The sequence below is a fragment of the Solanum verrucosum genome, unplaced genomic scaffold (genome assembly GCF_900185275.1).
Source record: "Solanum verrucosum unplaced genomic scaffold, falcon-dt-bn FXZP01000280.1, whole genome shotgun sequence".
In the NCBI taxonomy this organism is placed as follows: Eukaryota; Viridiplantae; Streptophyta; class Magnoliopsida; order Solanales; family Solanaceae; genus Solanum; species Solanum verrucosum.
Genome location: NW_026019982.1, coordinates 1,103,975 through 1,124,781, shown reverse-complemented (window position 1 = coordinate 1,124,781; position 20,807 = coordinate 1,103,975). Strand labels below are relative to the sequence as shown.

Here is a 20,807-nt window from a genome sequence, read left to right as displayed (position 1 = left end):
CTCTTGTTATTTTTAATACTCTATTTTATTTTTATTTAGCCCATGGGACGGCCCTATTCATATTTCTCAAGCCCCACAAATCGGCATGCTTATTCAAGCCGGGCTAAAAACTCTTTTCTTAAATGGGATCCAAAAATCGTAGTCCAGCCTTATCAAATCACGGGTTAGGCCAGGCCGGCCCTACGGGCCTAGCCCATATTGATGACTCTAATTAATAGCGGAGTCAGAACTTTTATCCCAAAAATAAAAAAAAATTAATATACGAAAAAACCAAGGTGATTCAACGTTTTCTACTGTGATTTGGAAAATTTAACCTTATTTTATGGAAACCATCGTGTCATCCAAAAAAACCAATTTTATTTTATGTATAGTTTAATGACACACTGTTAATTAAAGACTGAAAAAAAAAAAAAAAACTCACAAATTTGTTCATTTTTATGATCTTTGATTCGAAAAATTATTTAGCATTTCAAATTCGTAAGGTTCATTTTAATTTGTATTCAAACTTCTTTTACGTTGTTGTTTTCTTGACTCTAATATCTCCACTTTGTGGGATTACTTCCAAATAAGTTATTATTTCCTTAGTTTTTTCATTTCAAATATCGTTTTAGCTCAGAAAAACTGTCTCAAATAATTGTCACTTAAAAAATTTAAGATTAAAATTGATAACTATTTTTAATTATGCCCTTAATATTAAAGATGTACTATGTACAAGTTTTAAGAGAAAAAATCAGTCTACATTTATTAAATAAGAATAACTTAATAAACTATATCTTATATTTATAATTTTCTTAATAAATGTGACCATAGCTAAATACAGTTAAAATAGAACGAGTGGAGTACTATTTCTATGTCACTTCATTGTTTGAAGGGTATTACCGTATTAGTAATACTTCAAACAAGAATAGAGGATACCAGATCGCTCACGAACAAGGGCAGAGCCAATTTGGGACTAGGGGTTCATCTGAATTCTCTTTTGGCGAACACAAATTGTATGGGGCTCTTCTTAGAATTTGTCAAGTGGATTATTGGATCCCATTTTCAGAAAAATGGGCCAAATCCATTTCTCTCTTCCTTTTTAACTTTTTCTCTTTGATTGAAATCTTCAATTTTTCAACATCTCTTCTTTTTTAAAAATAAAAATAAAAAAATATTTATAAAAAATGTGAAATTTAGTCTAATTCATCGTACTTTTAACATTTGATATTATTTTTCTTTCATGTATTGATTATTTACATTACTAAAAATAATTATTAAAAATTATTTATCAATTAACAAATTAAATTAAATTTTTATTTTTATTTTCATTACACTAATAATAAATTGTTCTTAAAAATATAAACAAAATTTGTAAAATTGCAAAAACAATTCTTAAGGAGTAAATTAATAAAGTACCGTTTTTATTTATAATTTCATAAGGAATCCGTAAAAGAAAAAATAAATAACTAATACGAAAAACGAAAGGGGTATAAATTATTTTTTTCTCTTTCAATAATTTCATATATACTTAAATTCATCAAATATTCACAAGAAAATATAATGGAAAGAGAATTAATAATTTTGACAAATAATTACACAAGTTTTTGTACTATCTTAATGTAACCCAAAATCGAATTTTTTTCATAAACACTTAAATATATACATACTCTTCCGTCAATTTATATGATATCTTTTTATTCTTGAAATCAAGCAATGTGAAATTTAATTAATATTTTAAAATATATTTTATTTTTTATATTAACATAAGAATACAACTTATAATGTTTGTTCATAAATAATCCTTCCCACTAAGTTGCAATTCAACCAAAAATACTACAAGTTGCAATTTTTATCATGTTAGCATATGAAAAAAAAATATTTTATAGCTTGAATTTTGAGAAAAAAATAATCGAATAAAATGATGGAGAGAGTACAATGAAAAAAAAAAGAATTGATTAATGTAATTTAAATAACTATTTATGTTTATCCTAAAACTGAAACAATTAATTTTTTATGAGGTTAAGTGCACGCATCTTAGTTTAACTTTTTTAAGTACATAATTATTTGACTTCAAATTTAAATTAGTATCAATACATGTATCTCTATTTGATTTTTGACAAATGAGTATTATGAACTATAAAAAAAGGTAAGGACAATAAATATTAATTTTAAGAAATAGTGAAATGCTAATTTTAATATAGTACTATGTTTTTTCTTTGATCTTGTTATTGTATTATTTTAAATTTATGTAGTGACATATATTAAAATTAAAAAATAATAGTATCAAGTACTTCATATTAAAGAGAGGGGTAAATAGAAGGTGGGGTGGAGGAGTGAGAAGAGAAAGCGAGAGGTTGAAAAGACATGGATCCTACAAAATGTACATTTTTCTATTAAAAAATTTTCTCATACAACTATTACATGACATACCTCATCCACCATAAAAAATAATAATTATATAATAGATGTTGAACTCCATCACTATTACAAAGTTTAAATATGTAAAACTGATTTTATTAAAAAAAAATTATCTTGATAAAAAAGATGAAGACACATTATCAAACGTCAATAAGGATAACAGAGAAATGTCATTTATCTATTAATCTTCGAAAGTCATCATACAAAACAGGTGAAAAGTTGAAAAAAGAAAAATAAAATATTAAAAGCTTGTTCGATAAAGCTTATAGAACGATGTAAAAGTGATCAAAAAGTGATAAAATTTTAATAAGATATTACCAATTAATAAAGAAGTGGTAGGTTATTAATTGATGTTTATCCATGTCTATACATTAATTAATAAAACGTAATTTGGAAAATGACAATACAAAAAGTTACAATAATGAAGGATGCTGCATGTCATTGTAAAAAATTGTTAACATCAACAAAAAAGAAATATTGATTTTTCTATAACAGCCAATACAATTTAGCTGCTGTGACAAGAACTACGAAAACTATGCATTTATTTTTTAATCGGAATATAATGGCAATATATTCAGTGAAATTTTATATAAGTGAGAGTCTACGAAATTTAGAGTGTATGCAAACTTTATTCTTATCTAGCTTGTGGAGTTAGAGAAACTGTTTTCGAATAAACGTCAGTTCAAGTGCAGGAAAAGGAAAAATAAAAATGAAAAAACATGACAACTAACGTGGACATTTTAAAAAAAAATTGGAATAACTGTGCAAATTAAACATGAGGATTGGAGTATATCCAGAAAAAAAAATCAGAGGAAGAGATCATTGGCTAGGCTGACCTGGCCTCAAGTCTCCGATGTCAGCACCTATAATTACACGACACGTGGAAACTTAAATTGGAAAAAAGTGAAAATTTATGAGTTCATCTATATAAAATTATGTGTATTTTAAAGTTAGTAATCCCAAGAATTTACTTTATATATATAAAAAAAAAAACATAGATATAGGATTTATTAATGCGACATTTTAGGATATTTTGATATCTTATTTATGTACTATAATTACTCATTTGGTAAGATTGTATAAGAGTTCAGAAAATTTTGATAGTTTTCACAAGTTTTCTGTTTATGAAAAAAATACATCTTAAGAAATCCAACTTACATATTCAAATAAAACTTCAACTTCAAGTCAATCTGATTTCAAATCATGTCCAAACGAGGCCCTAATAACGGAAGACGTGGGAGAAAAGGCTCTTTCTTGTCTAAATTACAAAATTCATAATTTTTAACATTCTATTTCTATTTACTCATAATCAGAGTTAGAATTTCAACTTATGACTATGAATTTTAGAATATTGATGATTTCAAGTGTCAATAAGTAGATTCTATATTTAATAGTTATGCATATTAAATAAACTTTTTATTAACACCACATGTTATTTAGACAAAAACTTTTGAGTTCAATCAAATCGAAAAACTGAATTGTGTTTTCAAGAAATTGAACTGCTTGTTAAGTATCTTATTTGTAGGAGCCCAATAGTTAGGCCCAATTACCCTGTTAACAATTTGATAAATGTATACATTTTTGTGAATACACAACAACAACATACTCACTGTAATCCTGTAATGTAGGATCTTGGAAAGGTAAAATGTACACAGAGTTTATTTTCGATAGACCATATTTTTGTGAATTTGGTCCTACTTTTCCACTTTAGAAGAGTTGATTGCAGCCTTGAAAATGGATTCATATGCATACTCAATACAAGATTTCAACTTATTTGGATCAATAAAATCTTTCTCCACAACTATTGCAATTCTTAGCTTATCCACATAACTCACTATTGTCACTGAGCAACTCTGCAAAATAAACATACAAATACAACTGTTTAATTTTCGACAATCTAGTTTACAAAATAGTCAATAAATGTATAAATTATGTATAATGTGTATATCGCGCGCACACCTGTGGAGCACCAGTGACAACAAAATATAATCCTTTAACAGGATGATTAGCCAAAGCCATCTCTTCCACTGGCCCTATCATATTTGTTAATGCCATGCTTGTGTTCTTCAATGTCCCATGAATGAATCGAGCTGTCGCCTGAAATTTTCAATTTATATGACATACTTTTCTATTGAATTAACTCGTCTGAAAATGAATGATATACCTAAATTTGGGCATAATTATTATACTTCCCATTTACACTTAATAAAAAAAATATTATAGCCATACAAATGTTATAACATGTTAGTACTATGCATGAATATGTTGTCACTTTTTTAAAAAAAAAATATTTTCAACACAATGTTTGGATACACATTAGACTGATTTTTATTAGTTTTTGATTATGAGGTACAATTTTTTTTTACTCAACAAAACTTCAACATTTTTTCAAATAAAATACACGTCTAAACAAAACTTCAACTTTCAGTTATTATTTTTCAACTTTGACTTCACAGTTCACACATATTATTATTTTTTCGAATATCACCCAATACATGTCTGAACGCCTACGTGGTCATACAAATCATGTTATGACATAGTTAATGCTACAAGTTTCTGAAAGTCTTCATTTTTGAATTATTATTTTTAATTCAAACTACGTCACATAAAGTGAGACAGAAGAAGTATAAAAGAAAGGACACACATACCTCAGGACCTCTTAGCTTCCTCAATAAATCAAGCAATTTACTAGTAAGCCAAACAGATGCAGAATTCCTTTTCCTGTCTATAATTCTATGAGCTTTTTGAACAAAATAAAGAGGATTATTACTTTTATTATTAGTTAATTTTGGTAATGAGATAGGCAAAAAAGTGAAATGATTTCCCCATGGCATATCAGAATTAGGCCTTATCATGTCACTAACTGATTTATAACTTCCACCAAGTGCCCTTGTGTTGAATAAAACCAATGCACTGCATTTTCCATTGCATGTTTCTTTATTTACTTCTTCCATGTATAATCTTGTTCCATATATCACTATCCCTGTTATCACATCATTTATTGTCTGAAAAAAAGGGGTGGGTGGAAGAAATCGTTAGAAACTGTATCATTTTCTGTCATTACATAATGTCACAGTACATCAACAAATTGAAAGGATAAACCCTAGGGTATGAGATAGAGCTGCTACGTCTACTATAAGAAGGCAAAGTAAATGATAAAATATGATGCAACAATCACACTAAATCAGTCGTTACATAAAATCAGACTTTTCATAGTTACATAACGATAGATTAACGATACAGTAAAATTTAAGTAACAATCGAAACAAATTATTTTGTCACTTAAGGTAATTAGAAATAATCTTACTTAATGGAGTAACATTGGTTGATAACCTAAATAAATATAATAAGTAACATAAATACAACAAATTAAAGTATATTATTTTCATTTCACTATCATGTACCTACTTATAAGATAGATCATTGACAAAAAAAACATCTATCGGTTAGACAATTAATGTGATATATTTATTTTATTCTAGAAAGTACAAACACATGTTTGCAGTTCATTTGAAGATCTGTACATACCAAATCAATAATTCAAACTCACTTTATCATCGTATATGTCAAAAATTTAAAATTTCTGAATTAAATTTCTAATTTTTTTAAGTTATTAAAATTTGGATTAAAATTATTGAATTTGACTGAACCTATAGAGGGAAAAAATATTAACTTGATTGACAAAGAGATTTTATATTTTACTTTGCAGGTTACTAATTTCATTTTTCACGAATATATAATTATCTTTAAGATGATCTTATAAGCGTAAAAATTCCATATATATTAATATCAATGATATAAAAGTTAAACTCTAGCAAAAATGAAAACATGAATTATAATCTCTTCTTTTTAATAAATATTTATATATAAGGATGAAATGAATACTTACCACGTTCAAATTGGTCTTAATTTGCTTGAGGCTATCGAGCAAAAATGTGTTGGTAACCAAAACAGGCGATCGGAACTCAACTCCGTCATCACCGGAATGAATCGCCGTCCGATCATCTTCAATCAAAGTGCTCTTCAATGTACTCCATCCAAAATCATACAATGTATTGACAATCCCTTTGAAAAATCGAGGTACGATTTTAAAATTACTAATATACCCTTTGTTTTTATTATTGAAATTCGATTTTTGGCGGGAAGGAAATGTTAGTGGAAGTGAAGGATTATCGACTCGTTGTAAACATGAAAGAAGTGCACCCATTAATGAATAACCATCTCCTAGTGAATGATGAAGTTTGAAAATTATATTTCCCGCCGCATCGCTCGTTGGATATTTGAATACGTGAATTTCCCATAGTGGTCGAGTTTGCGGGAATTTTTCCGTTGCTAAGTTTGATATATAAGTGGAGAAGCATTCATCATAGAACTCGATTGGTTTTTGAGTTGGAAATATTGGGGTTTTAATATGGTCCTGATAGTTCACTTCTACTCGCTTCCATTTTTTTGTTCCTTTTTTGCCCGTGACCTATTTTGAGAAAATAAAAATATATGATCAATAGAGTCAAAAATGAAAAGATTAAATGGATACAAAAATGCCACACTATACTAATACAAGTGTCGGACCAAGAATTTAATTTTTGGTTAGAAGATTCAAAAAACTTTTATTTTCTTACTACCTATACTAGAATGTTCTCGAAATTTAAATAACTTATCTATATTAAGCAAGAAAAATCATCTATATTTGTTTTATTTATACAATATAATTTTCAATCGAGAAAAATACCCTTCACTTCTATTGGATGTTGCATTTGTTATTGTTACATAAGTTATTCTAGAATAATTAGTTACTATGAAATTATAGGAAGCTAAGAATCTAATATTAATTTGAGTATTACACTATTATTCAAATTTTCAATTGTAATAAATATTTAAAATTTTAGTTCTCTCAATATCTAAAGCAAACTTTAAATCCATCTATGTCATTCAAAAAAAAATTCATGTCAAGTGAATTAAATAATTTATATATAATATATAATTTTTTATTATAATGTTTTTTGACGGATTGTGTCTTTGAGAAGAGAGTTTTCGCCCTTTAAATCATTCTTTACATATGGGTCATCTAAAAAATGGTTTTTATTATCTATAGCAAATATAATATAAATCATAGAAATCAAAATGGGGCGGGAGAGGATATATGCGACTCATTTAGATCATGAGCTGACACAGAAGCAAGAAAACGACTTTAAATATATAAAAAGGCAAGAGAGAGAGCTCACCATAATCGAGGAAAATCTTGGATTTATAGGTACAAATACATCTTTGAGTAAATTTATGGGAAGTGAATCTTCATATTCAATTGGATTTTTTGATTCCAAAACAGCAATTACTGAAAGTGATAAATTGGAGCTATTCAAATATTGTGCGCTTGGACTTGCTGGCTCAAATATTTCTTCTTCCAATGCTATATCCATTTTCTTGATTGATACAATAAGAGAACTACTCTATAACACTTTGTTTAATTAGCATTTGGCATGTAAAGTGTGTGTATATATATAAGCAAAGGCTAATCAAGAAAATAATTAATAATGCTTGTTGGAAAAGTCTTTCTTGATTTGCTTAAAATTTAATATGTGATGGAGATATTTATTTGCTTGGATTGGACAAATTAAACATAAATAAATATTTTAAGTGTTATTCATATTGTCCCCTCAAATAGACATGACTAATGCAATAAGTAGACAAATAGTGATCTGTACTATAGATGATTGTTTTCTTTTCGAACACATAATCACGATTTCTCTCACCCACAACAAAACAAAGTGATAGAAAACTACAAAGAAACTTGGGGTTCTACTTATTTTCTTAGAAATAATTACAACCTAATATCTTTGGATGGTCTAATTTGCAAAATAGTCGATAATGTACAAGTTATATGTAGTTAACTATAATATACATATCATATATATACATATATGATGAGAAAATTATATAATTGACATATATAAGTTTAATTATTATTAGTTATATCATCATCCCCTTTGTAAACGAGATAGATAGCTTCATGATTGTGATATAATAATTAATATTTACCATGATATTAGTTTATAAGTAATATTCTTAACCAAATAGATGACATATTTAATACCAAATTTTATACTGTGATACATAACTGAATCCCTCCAACTAAACAGCCCCTAAAACTATATTTTTCAAGTGAAAGTTCATGTTTAAACGGAATTAATATATCCACACACAACTAATAACTTTGTAAGTACACTTTTAATTTCATTCAAATATTGCCAATCATTTGTATATAATTACTTCGTGCGCTGATCTATTTGACACTAAAAATAATGACAAAAAGATGGTTTGCCGCAAGGTGAGCTGATATAATATCATTTATGTGTTCGTTGAATTTTAACACAACGAATGCTGATGTTAATAATTAGGTTCGTTAGACCGAATTCGTATATGTCTTCTACCTTTGCCTCGTGTCTGAATATTGATATACAACCAATCATTTTGATTAGAGCTGTCAAAAAGGGCCGGCCCAAGCCTCGCGGGCCAAGGAATTTGAAGGGCTAGGGCGGGATGGCCCTTCAGTTGAAAGGGCCTGCAAACGCTCAACCTAACCCAATCCTAGAAGGGCCGAGGGCTGGGGCGGGCTAACCCATCTTTTTTTCTTTTTTCATTTTTTTTCTTTTCAAACTTATAATTCTATAATATCAAGAAAATGAGTAGATTTGCAGATCAAATATGGCAAACAATGGTGTTGTTTCAATAATACTAACAAATTTTATGTTTGCTATGGAGCAACAGATTTGTATAATTCGCTACAAACATCCAATTTTATAAAATTATTTTGTTTTGTATAAATTCATTTATACATTGTAATTTGTATAATAAGATCTGTATTTGTATAATTATAAGTGTATAGGACAAAAATATATGTATTTGTATTTGTATATACACTTTTCTCTCGCTTTATACAAACACAAACACATTTTATACATTTTATACCGAAATGTATAAAATGGCTAATTGTATACCCAAAATGGCTAATTGTATATCGAATCAGATGGCAAAAAAGGGGATGTTTGCTGCAAATTACAATTAAAATAAACTATGGCTATAGCATTTAATTTGAACTAATAGTTTGTTATTTCATACAATTTTTCCAAATAAAAATATACATCACTTAATTATAATTAAATATAAAGTTATGGTAGTATATAACAAGTCTTATATTCATTGGTGGAGTTAAAACACATTAAATATACATATAAATTTTACCCAATAAAATGAGCATATATAATATTTACGTGTTCAACTAAACTCTAACATTTTCAATTGAGACACTTCATCTTCCCAAAGTAATTAAATGCAATAAAGACACTAGACTACTCTCGTGGTCTAAATATAGCTGAAATATTGGGCAAGTATGACTTTTTCATAATCCTATTTAATTTGGGATGCATAAATTCTTGAAATCTGGGGTACAATTTTACAAGATAATTGAGTAATAGTATGAAACTAATTAATTAACACCAAGTTAGGTGGGTGATTTTGATTGATTACCAAAGTGTCTCCACAATTATTATTTAATATACGTGGTTACTAATTATTCCCATATTTCCTATGGCTATACTTGTGGTACAACCTTTATAATGCCCCATGAAAATGAAAGCTTGAGAACTAATTATAATGGAAAAATTAAGGTTAGAATATTAAATTTGGAGTTGATTTGAGATAATTTGAAGTAATTTTGGATTAAAAACATATTATTGAAATTATTATGTAATAAGTTATAAATGATTTTCAGGATTTCAATTACAATTGTCAAAAAGATTCTGGAAAATCATCAAGACTTGTGTCCCTAATATTGATTATAAGGCAAGTATTGCGACTCCAAGTACGGTCGCAATATCAAATAAGAAATCCTCATAGGAATTTACCTACAATTTTCGTATTTGCCTTGAGAATTGAAGAAGGTAATTTCTCCTCTTCAACTATATATATATATATATATATATATATATAATATAATTTCATGTTAATCAAATGATTATTTAGCCAAACAAACATTTGAAACTATATCTAATTACATTCAACTACACTCACATTAATAATAAAATGGATCTCCAAACATGTTCTAAAAGATTAACTAGAACTTACTCCTCCACTTCATATCACTTGATCCTTATCGACCTGACACACTCTTTAAGAAAGCTATTATTTTATATAGTTATTTAATACTATGTTAATACAAAAAAAAGTAATAAAAGTCTTTTGATTTGTTGAAATGAATAAATAAAGGAAAAATTGTATAAAATAGCAAACTATTAATTAATTCAAATTAAATGCTATAACCACAGTTTGATTTAATTGTAACCCGTAGCAAACTATTGCCATTTCGCCTCTCTCCCTGAATTTCTCGCTCGCCACTCTCGTTTCTCGCTGGGCAATCTCTCCTCGCCTCTCTCACTTTATACAATCACAAATGTCTAAAATGCGTTTGTCTTTGTATAAAGCGAGAGAAAATTGTATATATACATATCTTTTCGTTCCCCTCTCTCCCATCTCCCAGATCTCGCTCGTCACTCTCCCAGATCTCACTCGCCACTCTCACTTTATACAAACACAAATATATAAATTGCGTTTGTGTTTGTATAAAGCGAGAGAAAATTGTATATACAAATACATATATTTTCGTCCTATACACTTATGAGTATACAAATACAGGTCTTCCCCTGCCCAGTTTTATTTTGTCGTTCTCTCTTTCTCACTTTATACAAACACAGATTATACAATTGATTCTTTTGTATATGTATACCGAAACAGATTATACAATTGCTTCTTTTGTATGTGTATAAATATACATATTAATAGCCATAACAAACATAAAGTTTGTTATGAAGCGCAATTATGCAAACTATAGCTATAGCATTCAAATATGATTTTTATATTTGTTATATGTGAAAGTTGCTCATAAATAAAATGAAACACTAACTTTTTTTCACTAGGGCAAAAATAAAATAAAATGGAGTGAGTAAAAGGGTGTTTAAAAGTGGAAACGTGCACCACTAAATGTAATAAATCAACTTCTTAATTTCGTTACGCAATCACTTTAATTTATAATTCAACCTTACAATTAACACTCATATCGACATCCATCTACTCTTTAAGATAGTCCTTAATATATTGTTACAAAATAAGTCAAAATCTACTTTCTACCATCAGTGGTGGAGCCGGGATTTTCAATAAGAGGTTCAAAATCTAAAGAAGACACACACGAACTAGCTGAAGGGGGTTCGACATCGACTATATATACACAAAAATAATTTTAACCATGTATAAATAGTAATATTTTCCGCCAAAGAGGGTTCAGATGGACCCCCCTAACAATATGTTGGCTCCGCCCCTGTCCCCAATATAGAGTTTATTGTGGAATCATAAAATACATACAAATATGCTACTGTATGTATTTTGTATATATTTATATACAATGTGTATGCTACTGTATATTCATTGACTTGGGAGAGAGTGAGAGAGATTGGGCCGTGGGCGGGAGAGAAGGGAGACGAGTGAGATTTGGGAGAGAGAGAGGCGGAGAGAGAGAGAGAGAGAAAGAGGAGATGCTAGAGAGGATACATTATGTTGATATAAATTATATTTTCGTTGATATAACTAAATACAATCTGATATATACAAGTTGATATTGGTTGTATTTGATAAATACAGGATCAACAAGCTGATACATAGATAAGAGATGAGAGATGCTAGAGAGCGGATGAATACATGTTTATATACGTTGTATTCAATAAAATACAAATCATATCAACAATTACAATAGGATGTATTTGATATGTACATGTTGATACAGTTGTATCACTTGTATCCATTCACTTTTGTATCGCTAGGATACGGGATAGGACAACTATAAAAGATGGAATAAAAGATAAAATAGACTTATTATATAATAAGTAAAGATAAAATGAGTAAAAAAAGTAATGGTTGATCACACCAAATCAATCATTACATAAAATGAGACTTTTTGTCATTGTCAAACGATATATTTTAACGATATAGTAAAATTTAAGTAATAATCAAAACAAATAATGCATTTAAACTAACAACACAATAATATAGGTAACAATCATCCAAACACACTATAAAGAATGTGTAAAGAAGAAACTAAACAACTAATATACAACAGAAAACTAAAATATATTTTACACTTATCTTACTACAAATATATCGAGTTTAATTCGATTTAGTTTTAGTTTAGGCTAGCTCTTTGATCCTTTTTCCTTTTTATTTTTATTTTTTGCGCTGAATTAATAGATCTGAGGCATAATAACTATTATTGGTGATATGGAATTAGTACATACTATGAGTGTATAACATGAATTTTTGTTTGCCTGAAATTGGAAGATGATGTAATTAAATTTGTTAAACCATATAGTAATTACCATTTATGGACCAGTTACATATTTATGGGTGAATACTCAATATAGACATTAAGAATTTTGTAGTCACATACCAGTAGTATATATCCTTACTACTTTCAAATCTTTGGTCCGCCTTTGCTTAAGAAGGGTAGAGTTGTTCATACCTTATTTTGAGGTTATTTTGATAAATCCTCAATTTAAATTCTTATTGTACATAGTTATGCCTTTAAAATAAGACTTTCGTCTTAGGCCTCCAAATTTAAGAGACCTCATTTTTTAATAATGATAAAATTATTATACGTTTTATTTTTAAAAGAAAATTTTTGTCATTTAAAACTGATATACCCCTCGTTACAAAAGTGGCTCATATATACCTTATTGTTACACAAATGGCTCACATATACCCTTTTCCTCTAATGGAAGTGAAAAAATACCCATGTAGGGATATAATTTATCCTTCTCACACGTTTTTTTTTACTTTTTTAATTCAATGGCTAATTTGAATTTATTATTTTGATGGTCAAATTTATTTTTTTCACTTATTTTCTTATAATTTTTACTATAGATATCCTAAAAAAAATTATAGATATAAATACTAAATTAATTACACTAGCAAAAAAAATAGTTTTACTTTTTTTTTTCATTCACACATCTTTCTTTTTATTTCTCTTATTTTACACTAAAGAATGGAAGAAAAATTGAAATAAAAATAAGAAACTCAAATAATAATAATAAAAAAAAATAAAAAAATAATTTATGTGTGAAAAAGGTCAAATATATATATAAAAAATTAATTATTAAAATCAAAAAAATAATTGAAAATTAATTTTATCACTTTTGTAACGGTAGGGACATATCTGAGCAACTTTTGTAACGGTGAGGGCAGTGGCGGAGCTAGGATTTTTAATAAGGGGGTTCAAAATCTAAAGAAGTAAACCACAAACTAATCGAAGGGGGTTCGACATCTACTATATATACATAAAAAATAATATTAACCATGTATAAATAGTAATATTTTCCGTTGAAGGGGGTTCGGATACCCCTAACTCTATGCTAGCTCCGCCCCTGGGTGAGGGGCATATGTGTGCCAATTTTGTAATTGTAGGGGGGCGCATATAGGGGTGTACAAAATCGAACCAAATCGCAAATTGAGTCAAACCGGTCGGACTAGTGGTTTGGTTTGGTTTGATATTGAAAAAAAAAAACCCGACTATATTTGGGTTGGTTTGGTTTTAACTAAAAAAAACCAACCCGAAACCAAACCAACCCGACATTATATATATAATTTTAAATTTTTATTTTATACATAAAAATATTTACTTTGATATAATTTTTAAATATTTCTTGTACTTTTTTTTTTATAGTTTTTATTCATTAATATATTATTTCAAGTTTGAAACTTAGAATTCTAAATGGTCCAATAAAGATTATAGTCCACAAATGTTGGTAATTATAATAAAGCTTAATCAAAATCAAATTAATACTAATGCAAAAAGAAAATCAATTCAACACTAAGAACGATAATAATATTGAATATTTGTTCTTTAGTTTTACATTGGTTTAGACAATAAAAATACATAATCTAATTTTAATTTCCTTTAATATTTAGTCATCTAACTAATACTTATTAAACTTATTTTAGCATGATTTAGTACTTTTAAATTATGATCATTTTCATTATGACTTGTTAATTTGCAATATTTGTTTTATGCGATTTCATGATTATTATTTTTGTTGGATATTTTAGTGTCATTAATCATATCATATTTTGTGTTATTTTTTTTAAGAAACACCTTAGATAATTGTATTTTGGTAGGACTAAAGAAATATTTGAAGTACAAGTAAATTATATGTTTGTATCAATACTTTATCGAAAAAACCCGAAACAACCTAAAAAATCCAAAAAAATCCGAGGTTGAAAAATTAAAGTTTTATTGGTTTGGTTTATAAATTTAAAATCCGACACAAATGGTTTGCCTTTCAAAATATTTTCAAATTTACAAATTACTTTGCATCTTAAAAAATTAGAAAAATCTGATATTGAATAAAAATATTTAAAAAAAATTAAAAATTAAAAATCTCTAATTCATTTTTGGTCTTGGCCACTGATGTGATTGAGCGCGCCCTCCCATACACGTTTCTTTAGCAAGTATTTCATTTTTGGCACTAAAAGTCATACATATTCAGCCCACGTTTATTTAGCAAGTATTTCATTTTTGACACTAACAAGTAACATCTCATAAATAAATAAAAACACATGTTTAACCATGCATCTAAATTTAGCAAAAAAAAACAAAATCAACCATAAAACTACGAATTATATCTTAATGAAAGTAATTATCATAACACAACAACTATAGAGCTTAGAGTAGCAAAACACATTAAATAAAACCAAAATTAACGCAAACTAATCAAATTACAGAAAAACAGCTGCCGCAATCAAACTGATAAAAACCCCAAACAGAACATTTGATGAGCTCACATCCACTGCAGCCGCCGATGCCGCCGGCGCCGGAGCTGGTGAAGCAGATTCCGGTTGAGGAGCCGGGGTGACCACCGGAGAACTCGCCGGCGATGGAGATTTTTGGTGATTCGGCGACATGACAACTACTAGAACCTTCTGGCCTTTCTCACAGTTATCGTCTTTTCCACTGATGAAATAAAATCGGCCATTTCTTGTAAATTTCAATCTAGAATGGCCATCTTTTAAATGATGGATTGGGCTTGTTTTGTTACATTTTAAATAGTCATCATTGTCATGGACCACCAAAACTGAATCTGACCCTTTCTTGTACTTGAATACTGCACCCAAAAAAACGAAACTTATATACACTGATAACGTAAAAAAATATACAGTGTAGTTACCTTAGTAAGCAATTTGGTTATATAATTATGTGTAGACCAAATTAACACTATTAAGAAATTGACCAGTAGTTACCTTAGTAAACATTTTGGTAATCTAATTATGTGTACTACTAAATTAACACAATTAAGAAATTGACCAGTAGTTACCTTAGTAAACATTTTGGTAATATGATTAAGGTTTTACCAAATTATTCTATCAGGGGAGATTTGACAGATAATTATCTAGTAAGCTATTTTTTTACATCGTCATTGCATAAGATTTAAATTTAAAAAATATGTTTGTTATTCTTCTTTTTTCGGGAGGGGTTAAAAAATATTATGATGATTTCGTTGCTTTATATATTTGTTTGTTTTCGTGACTCAACAATCTAAAAGATTTTTTTTAAAATCCAATTAAATAAAGTTTTTTTTTTTTTTTTTGTGTACTCTTCATAACATAAATATTGTTAAGAACTCTAGCATGAAAACAAAAAAATTTATGGCGTAGAACTGAACTCTCATAGATAAGAGAGAATTGGAGATACATTTTATCCCATACTCGATCTCTCGATACAGAATTTAATGTTTTTGAAAAAATAATAACACAAAAATGTCACATATCAATTCGAAGTGTTATGTATAGGTGATCTAGAATTTATAATTTATGATGTTTCTAGGACATAAAAAGTATAATGTTAATTTTGATGAATCACTTACATATATATGGGGGAAAAAACGTATACATTAGCTGAAGTGATATATGATCTTGCTCTAGATTCACAAATCTAAATTTTAAATTCAACGATGAAAAAAGAAAAGGGAAAAAGTTTACCTATAGTGTCATTGACTTGAAAGCGATTCCTTCTGGCCCAATGATCATAAGATTCAGACGGCTTTAAAACCCAACCTTCTTTACCACCAACATAAAACTTATAGCCTTGAGACGAACATATAAAACTCAAAAAGAACACAAAGAAAAAGCCAACAAATGAAAGAGAATCCATATGTGTATATGTAGATCCAAACTAAGAACAAAGAGAGAAATGAGAAAATTCAATTCAGAAGAAAATTAATAAAATTGCAAAATGTGTTGAGATGAAGAAAATAGAGAATTATGTGGGGTTTAAAAAGAGGAAAAAATAATTAACCTGCATTAATTATTATTAGGAAGGTAAATGATATTACCGTTGGATTTATGTGTAAGTATATGGAAAGTCTTAGCTGGGAATTTGTGGCTATTTTTATTCATCATGAATTACCTTAATTAATGAATCAATTGTTTGTTATTTTCCCATAAAAAAACGTTTCCACACACCTGGCCTTTTCATATTTGAGATTTAAAATATATTTTGATGACAAATATTTTCCTTGTTATCAAATGGATTGTTTGACTTGCGGATTAAGTTATTTCGGAATAATAATTTTAGGATTATAATCTTTGAACTATAATTTATCCCACTTGTAAAGTGAGATAATATAACTTGAAGTTTGATGGAGTATTTAGGATTAAATTTATATATTTTGTTTCATTGAACGTATGAATTTATCATATACTAAATTGATATAAAATTATTTGAAGTATAAATTTAATCTTGAAACATTCTATTAATCAAGCAACTGCTGAATAGTATTAATTATAAATACATAATTGTGGTTATTTTTTTTCTCTCAGACGGATTATACTCACAACAATAAAATCGAGAAAACTATTATTAGTAGAAATATTATTACTCATATAGTAAAAGCTTTAATGCATTAGCTGTCCATTTTTTTATTACTACTAGTGGTAATATTAGAAGCTATTTGTGAACTTGTGCATGCATTAGCAGCCAGCAGAGGCAGAGGAAAGTAGAGTGCTAAAGTTATGAGTTCGATCGAATTTAATAATTTTGATTTAAAATTTATATTAGTCTTAAAAGTTAGATATTCAAAAACTATATTCAAAATATTATAAGTTATAATTCTTTTCATGTTAATATAATTTAATAAAAATATATTTTATTAAAGTGATGATCAAAATCTACCTAGTTTGACTGTAAAAAAAAAAATATGGCATGTAAAGGTCAACGAAGAAAATACCAGATACTAATGTAATGTATTTAATTGGATTGAAACTTAAATCTGCACCAAATGCAGTCAAATATTTTCCAATTGTCAACACTTGGGATTTTATTTTCATATGAAACTTATGGAAATAAATGAATGAACTTTCTATTAAAAAAATCTATGTAGAGATAAAAGCTTACTAAGCTGATTAATGTTGAAAAAATCTTCCAAGGTAAAAAGGGTTGACCAATGACCATAATGTTTCCACAAATTGGAGAACTACTATTCACCTCTCTATTTTACTTTTTGATTATTTTAATATTATTTCTATTATATTACTAATTAAGTCTTTATCATTTATAATTATTTTTTAATGTAATATAACATCTAAAAATATATTATTAACAAGTTACTACTTCGACTCAAATTAATATTTTTTCTATTTTATTTTTAAAAAAAGAAATTGTCACTTTAAATATGTAATTTAAAGTTATTTTAATATTATTTATATTATATAAGATTATTAATTAAGTCTCTAATATTTGTAATTATTTTCTAAGTAATATAACGTCTAAAAACATATGATTGATAAGTATACTACTTCCCTCCCGAATTAACAATTTTTTGATTTAATTTTTTAATTTTTTTTTTCATTTTGAATATGTAATTTAAATTATAATTATTTTTCATTATGAAGTATGCACAAAATTTACATGATAATTCAAACAATCTACTTTTATGTTATAGTGATAAATTACTAAACTACATGTTGTGAACCCAATACTGGACAATGAAATAGTTGGGCCAAGTGATCTCGTTGAAGATTTTGGGCTCGAAAGTCAGCTACGCAGAAGCAAAAGGGTGAGACAGCCCAATAAGCTTTTTGAAGAATATGTTTGGCAACCTGGAGGAAACGCAAGTGTCAATAGTTGATAGGTTCTTAGAGGAATATTATTATTATAATAGACAGGTCTAGGCGGAGTAAGAGCATCAAAATTGATATGTCGCAACACTCTCTCCTCTCCACTATCTCTTTGTATCCCTGTCATCATCTTCTTTCTTATAATTTTGCAGTAGTCTCTTGTTTGTAATTTCTTGGCTTCTTATTTTCAATCAAAACACCTAATTACTTGTTATTTAGAGTTTTGTTCACTCCATTAGTGCTTTCATTGTTGTATTCCAATGGTGGATACTAGACTCCAGAAACTCGAAGACACTCAAACAGGCATGGCTAAGGAGTTGTTGGAGCTCCATTCCGCTTTCGGTAACCAACACAAACTGATGCAGGAGGTCCTCTCTCAGGTGGCCTCGATTGGTTCACAATTGAAAGGTTCCGGCACGAAAACCTCTCGTTCAAAATCAACCGATGTTGCTCTGACGGCAAACCCTCATAGTGGTGCGCCCATCGCTCTCCGGCACAAATCGGCTTCGGTGGAGTTGAGTCGATTCTCCGGGGACTAGCCCGCTGTTTGGATTTTTCAGGTTGAAAGGTATTTCAATTTCTACTCTATTCTACAAGAACATCAACTATTTTTAGCTTCCTTCTATCTGGAAGAGGAAGCCCTTGAATGGTATCGGTGGCTCTTTCGAAATAAACAGTTGATTGATTGGTCTCATTTTGCTACTAAGTTAGTCCTTCGATTTCGCAAGAAAGAGTTGGAAAATCCCAAGGGTCGCCTTGCCAAGCTCAAACAGTTCTCCACCGTTGCAGATTACCAGGCACGGTTTGAATCCATAGCTAATGAGACAGAGGACATTTCCAACCCTCTGATGGTCAAGTTATTTTTATCTGGGCTCCGTTAGGATATTAAGACAAATGTATTGGTCCATAAGCCCACATCTCTTGATGAGGCCATCTCGTTGATGCAAACCCATGATCAACACCTTCAGTTAGAGAGATGGCACATAACTCCAGCCCTTGCTAAGACCCAACCTTTGCTTCCAACACCACAATCCAGATCAATTGTTCCTGCACGAAATAACCCCAATGCTTTGTCACGCGTTCCAGTCAAGCGGCTCTCGCCGACGGAGATGCAACAACGTCGAGAAAAGGGGTTGTGTTATTATTGCGATGAGAAATATACAACAAATCATAGGTGCAAAACTCTTCCCCGAATACTCCTTCTTGAAGATGATCTAGACACCCTTTTGTCTGCAACAGAGCAACTCACCTCTGATGAAATGCTAGCAGAGGAGTTACATGCCTTAGAAATGCAGGCTCACTTTACAATATCTTATCATGCTTTGTCTGGTGGTCACTCCCTAACTATTCTGCGTTTCAAGGGGTATGTTCGCGGGTCACCTGTTGTCATATTGCTGGACGGCGGAAGTACCCATAATTTTATTCAACCTCGGTTGGCAAATTTTTTGAATTTTGTAATTTCTCCTACAACTAATTTCTCAGTGGTTGTGGGTAATGGTCAACGTCTCCGGTGTGAGGGTGTGGTTCAGGATGTACCAATTTCAATTCAAGGGACAGACCTCTTGATGGATTTGTACGTTTTGGCCTTTCATGAAGCGGATGTTATTTTTAGGGTTTCATGGCTAGCCACCTTAGGTCTGGTGCTTACTGACCATTCCACATGTCAGATGGAATTTTATTTGGATGGCAAGCAAGTTAAGTGGGTGGGTAATCTTCCTGATGAATTGCAGCCAGCTCAGTTACAAATGTTACGTCGTTACCACACCACTGATGCCGTGGCGGCATGTTTTTGTCTATTCATGGTGCACGATGATGCCACAATTATCGATGTTATACCCCTAAACTTAGAAGTCTTGTTGGAATCGTATTATGGGGTTTTCAACAAACCTCAAGAGGTTCCACCTGCTCGAGACACTGATCATGCCATACATCTCCAACCACAGGTCGGCCCTGTTAATGTCAAACTATATCGCTATCCATACTTTCAGAAACAAATCATGGAACAGTTGGTTTCTGAAATGTTACAGGATAGAGTTATTCAGTCTAGCACGAGCCCGTTCTCGTCGCTTGTTTTATAGGTTAAAAAGAAAGATGGTTCTTGGCGTTTTTGTGTTGATTACAGGGCCTTGAACGCCATCACTGTACGGGACAGATTTCCAATTCCTTCTATTGATGAACTCTTTGATGAGTTGCATGGTGCT

At 29.4% G+C, this 20,807-nt stretch overlaps 3 protein-coding genes across 3 annotated transcripts in view; all 3 read right to left on the bottom strand.

Moving 5' to 3' along the window:
* Positions 1-20,807, bottom strand: part of LOC125817589 (putative ubiquitin-conjugating enzyme E2 38) — a 139,122-nt gene that overhangs the window by 59,747 nt on the left and 58,568 nt on the right. The window lies entirely within an intron of this gene.
* Positions 3,876-7,895, bottom strand: LOC125817588 (wax ester synthase/diacylglycerol acyltransferase 4-like). The gene is made up of 5 exons (XM_049497135.1): positions 7,620-7,895; positions 6,287-6,868; positions 5,046-5,402; positions 4,357-4,494; positions 3,876-4,250 (listed from the first exon to the last, which is right to left on the bottom strand). Exons 1-5 carry the CDS (start codon positions 7,812-7,814, stop codon positions 4,092-4,094), a joined length of 1,431 nt encoding a protein of 476 aa, XP_049353092.1. The 5' UTR covers positions 7,815-7,895; the 3' UTR covers positions 3,876-4,091.
* LOC125817597 (early nodulin-like protein 1) lies at positions 15,211-16,642 on the bottom strand. The gene is made up of 2 exons (XM_049497144.1): positions 16,471-16,642; positions 15,211-15,596 (listed from the first exon to the last, which is right to left on the bottom strand). The coding sequence occupies exons 1-2, from the start codon at positions 16,640-16,642 to the stop codon at positions 15,211-15,213; spliced, it is 558 nt and encodes a 185-aa protein (XP_049353101.1).

Excerpts from the sequence above, each read along its gene's own strand:
- LOC125817588 (XM_049497135.1), bottom strand. The coding sequence starts at position 7,814 with ATGGATATAGCATTGGAAGAAGAAATATTTGAGCCAGCAAGTCCAAGC. Across the intron at positions 5,403-6,286 it reads TTAAGACCAATTTGAACGTG|ACAATAAATGATGTGATAAC; the intron begins GTAAGTATTCAT and ends CCTTTTTTTCAG. Across the intron at positions 4,495-5,045 it reads GGAAGCTAAGAGGTCCTGAG|GCGACAGCTCGATTCATTCA; the intron begins GTATGTGTGTCC and ends TGAAAATTTCAG.
- LOC125817597 (XM_049497144.1), bottom strand. The coding sequence starts at position 16,642 with ATGGATTCTCTTTCATTTGTTGGCTTTTTCTTTGTGTTCTTTTTGAGT. Across the intron at positions 15,597-16,470 it reads TCAAGTCAATGACACTATAG|TATTCAAGTACAAGAAAGGG; the intron begins GTAAACTTTTTC and ends TTTTGGGTGCAG.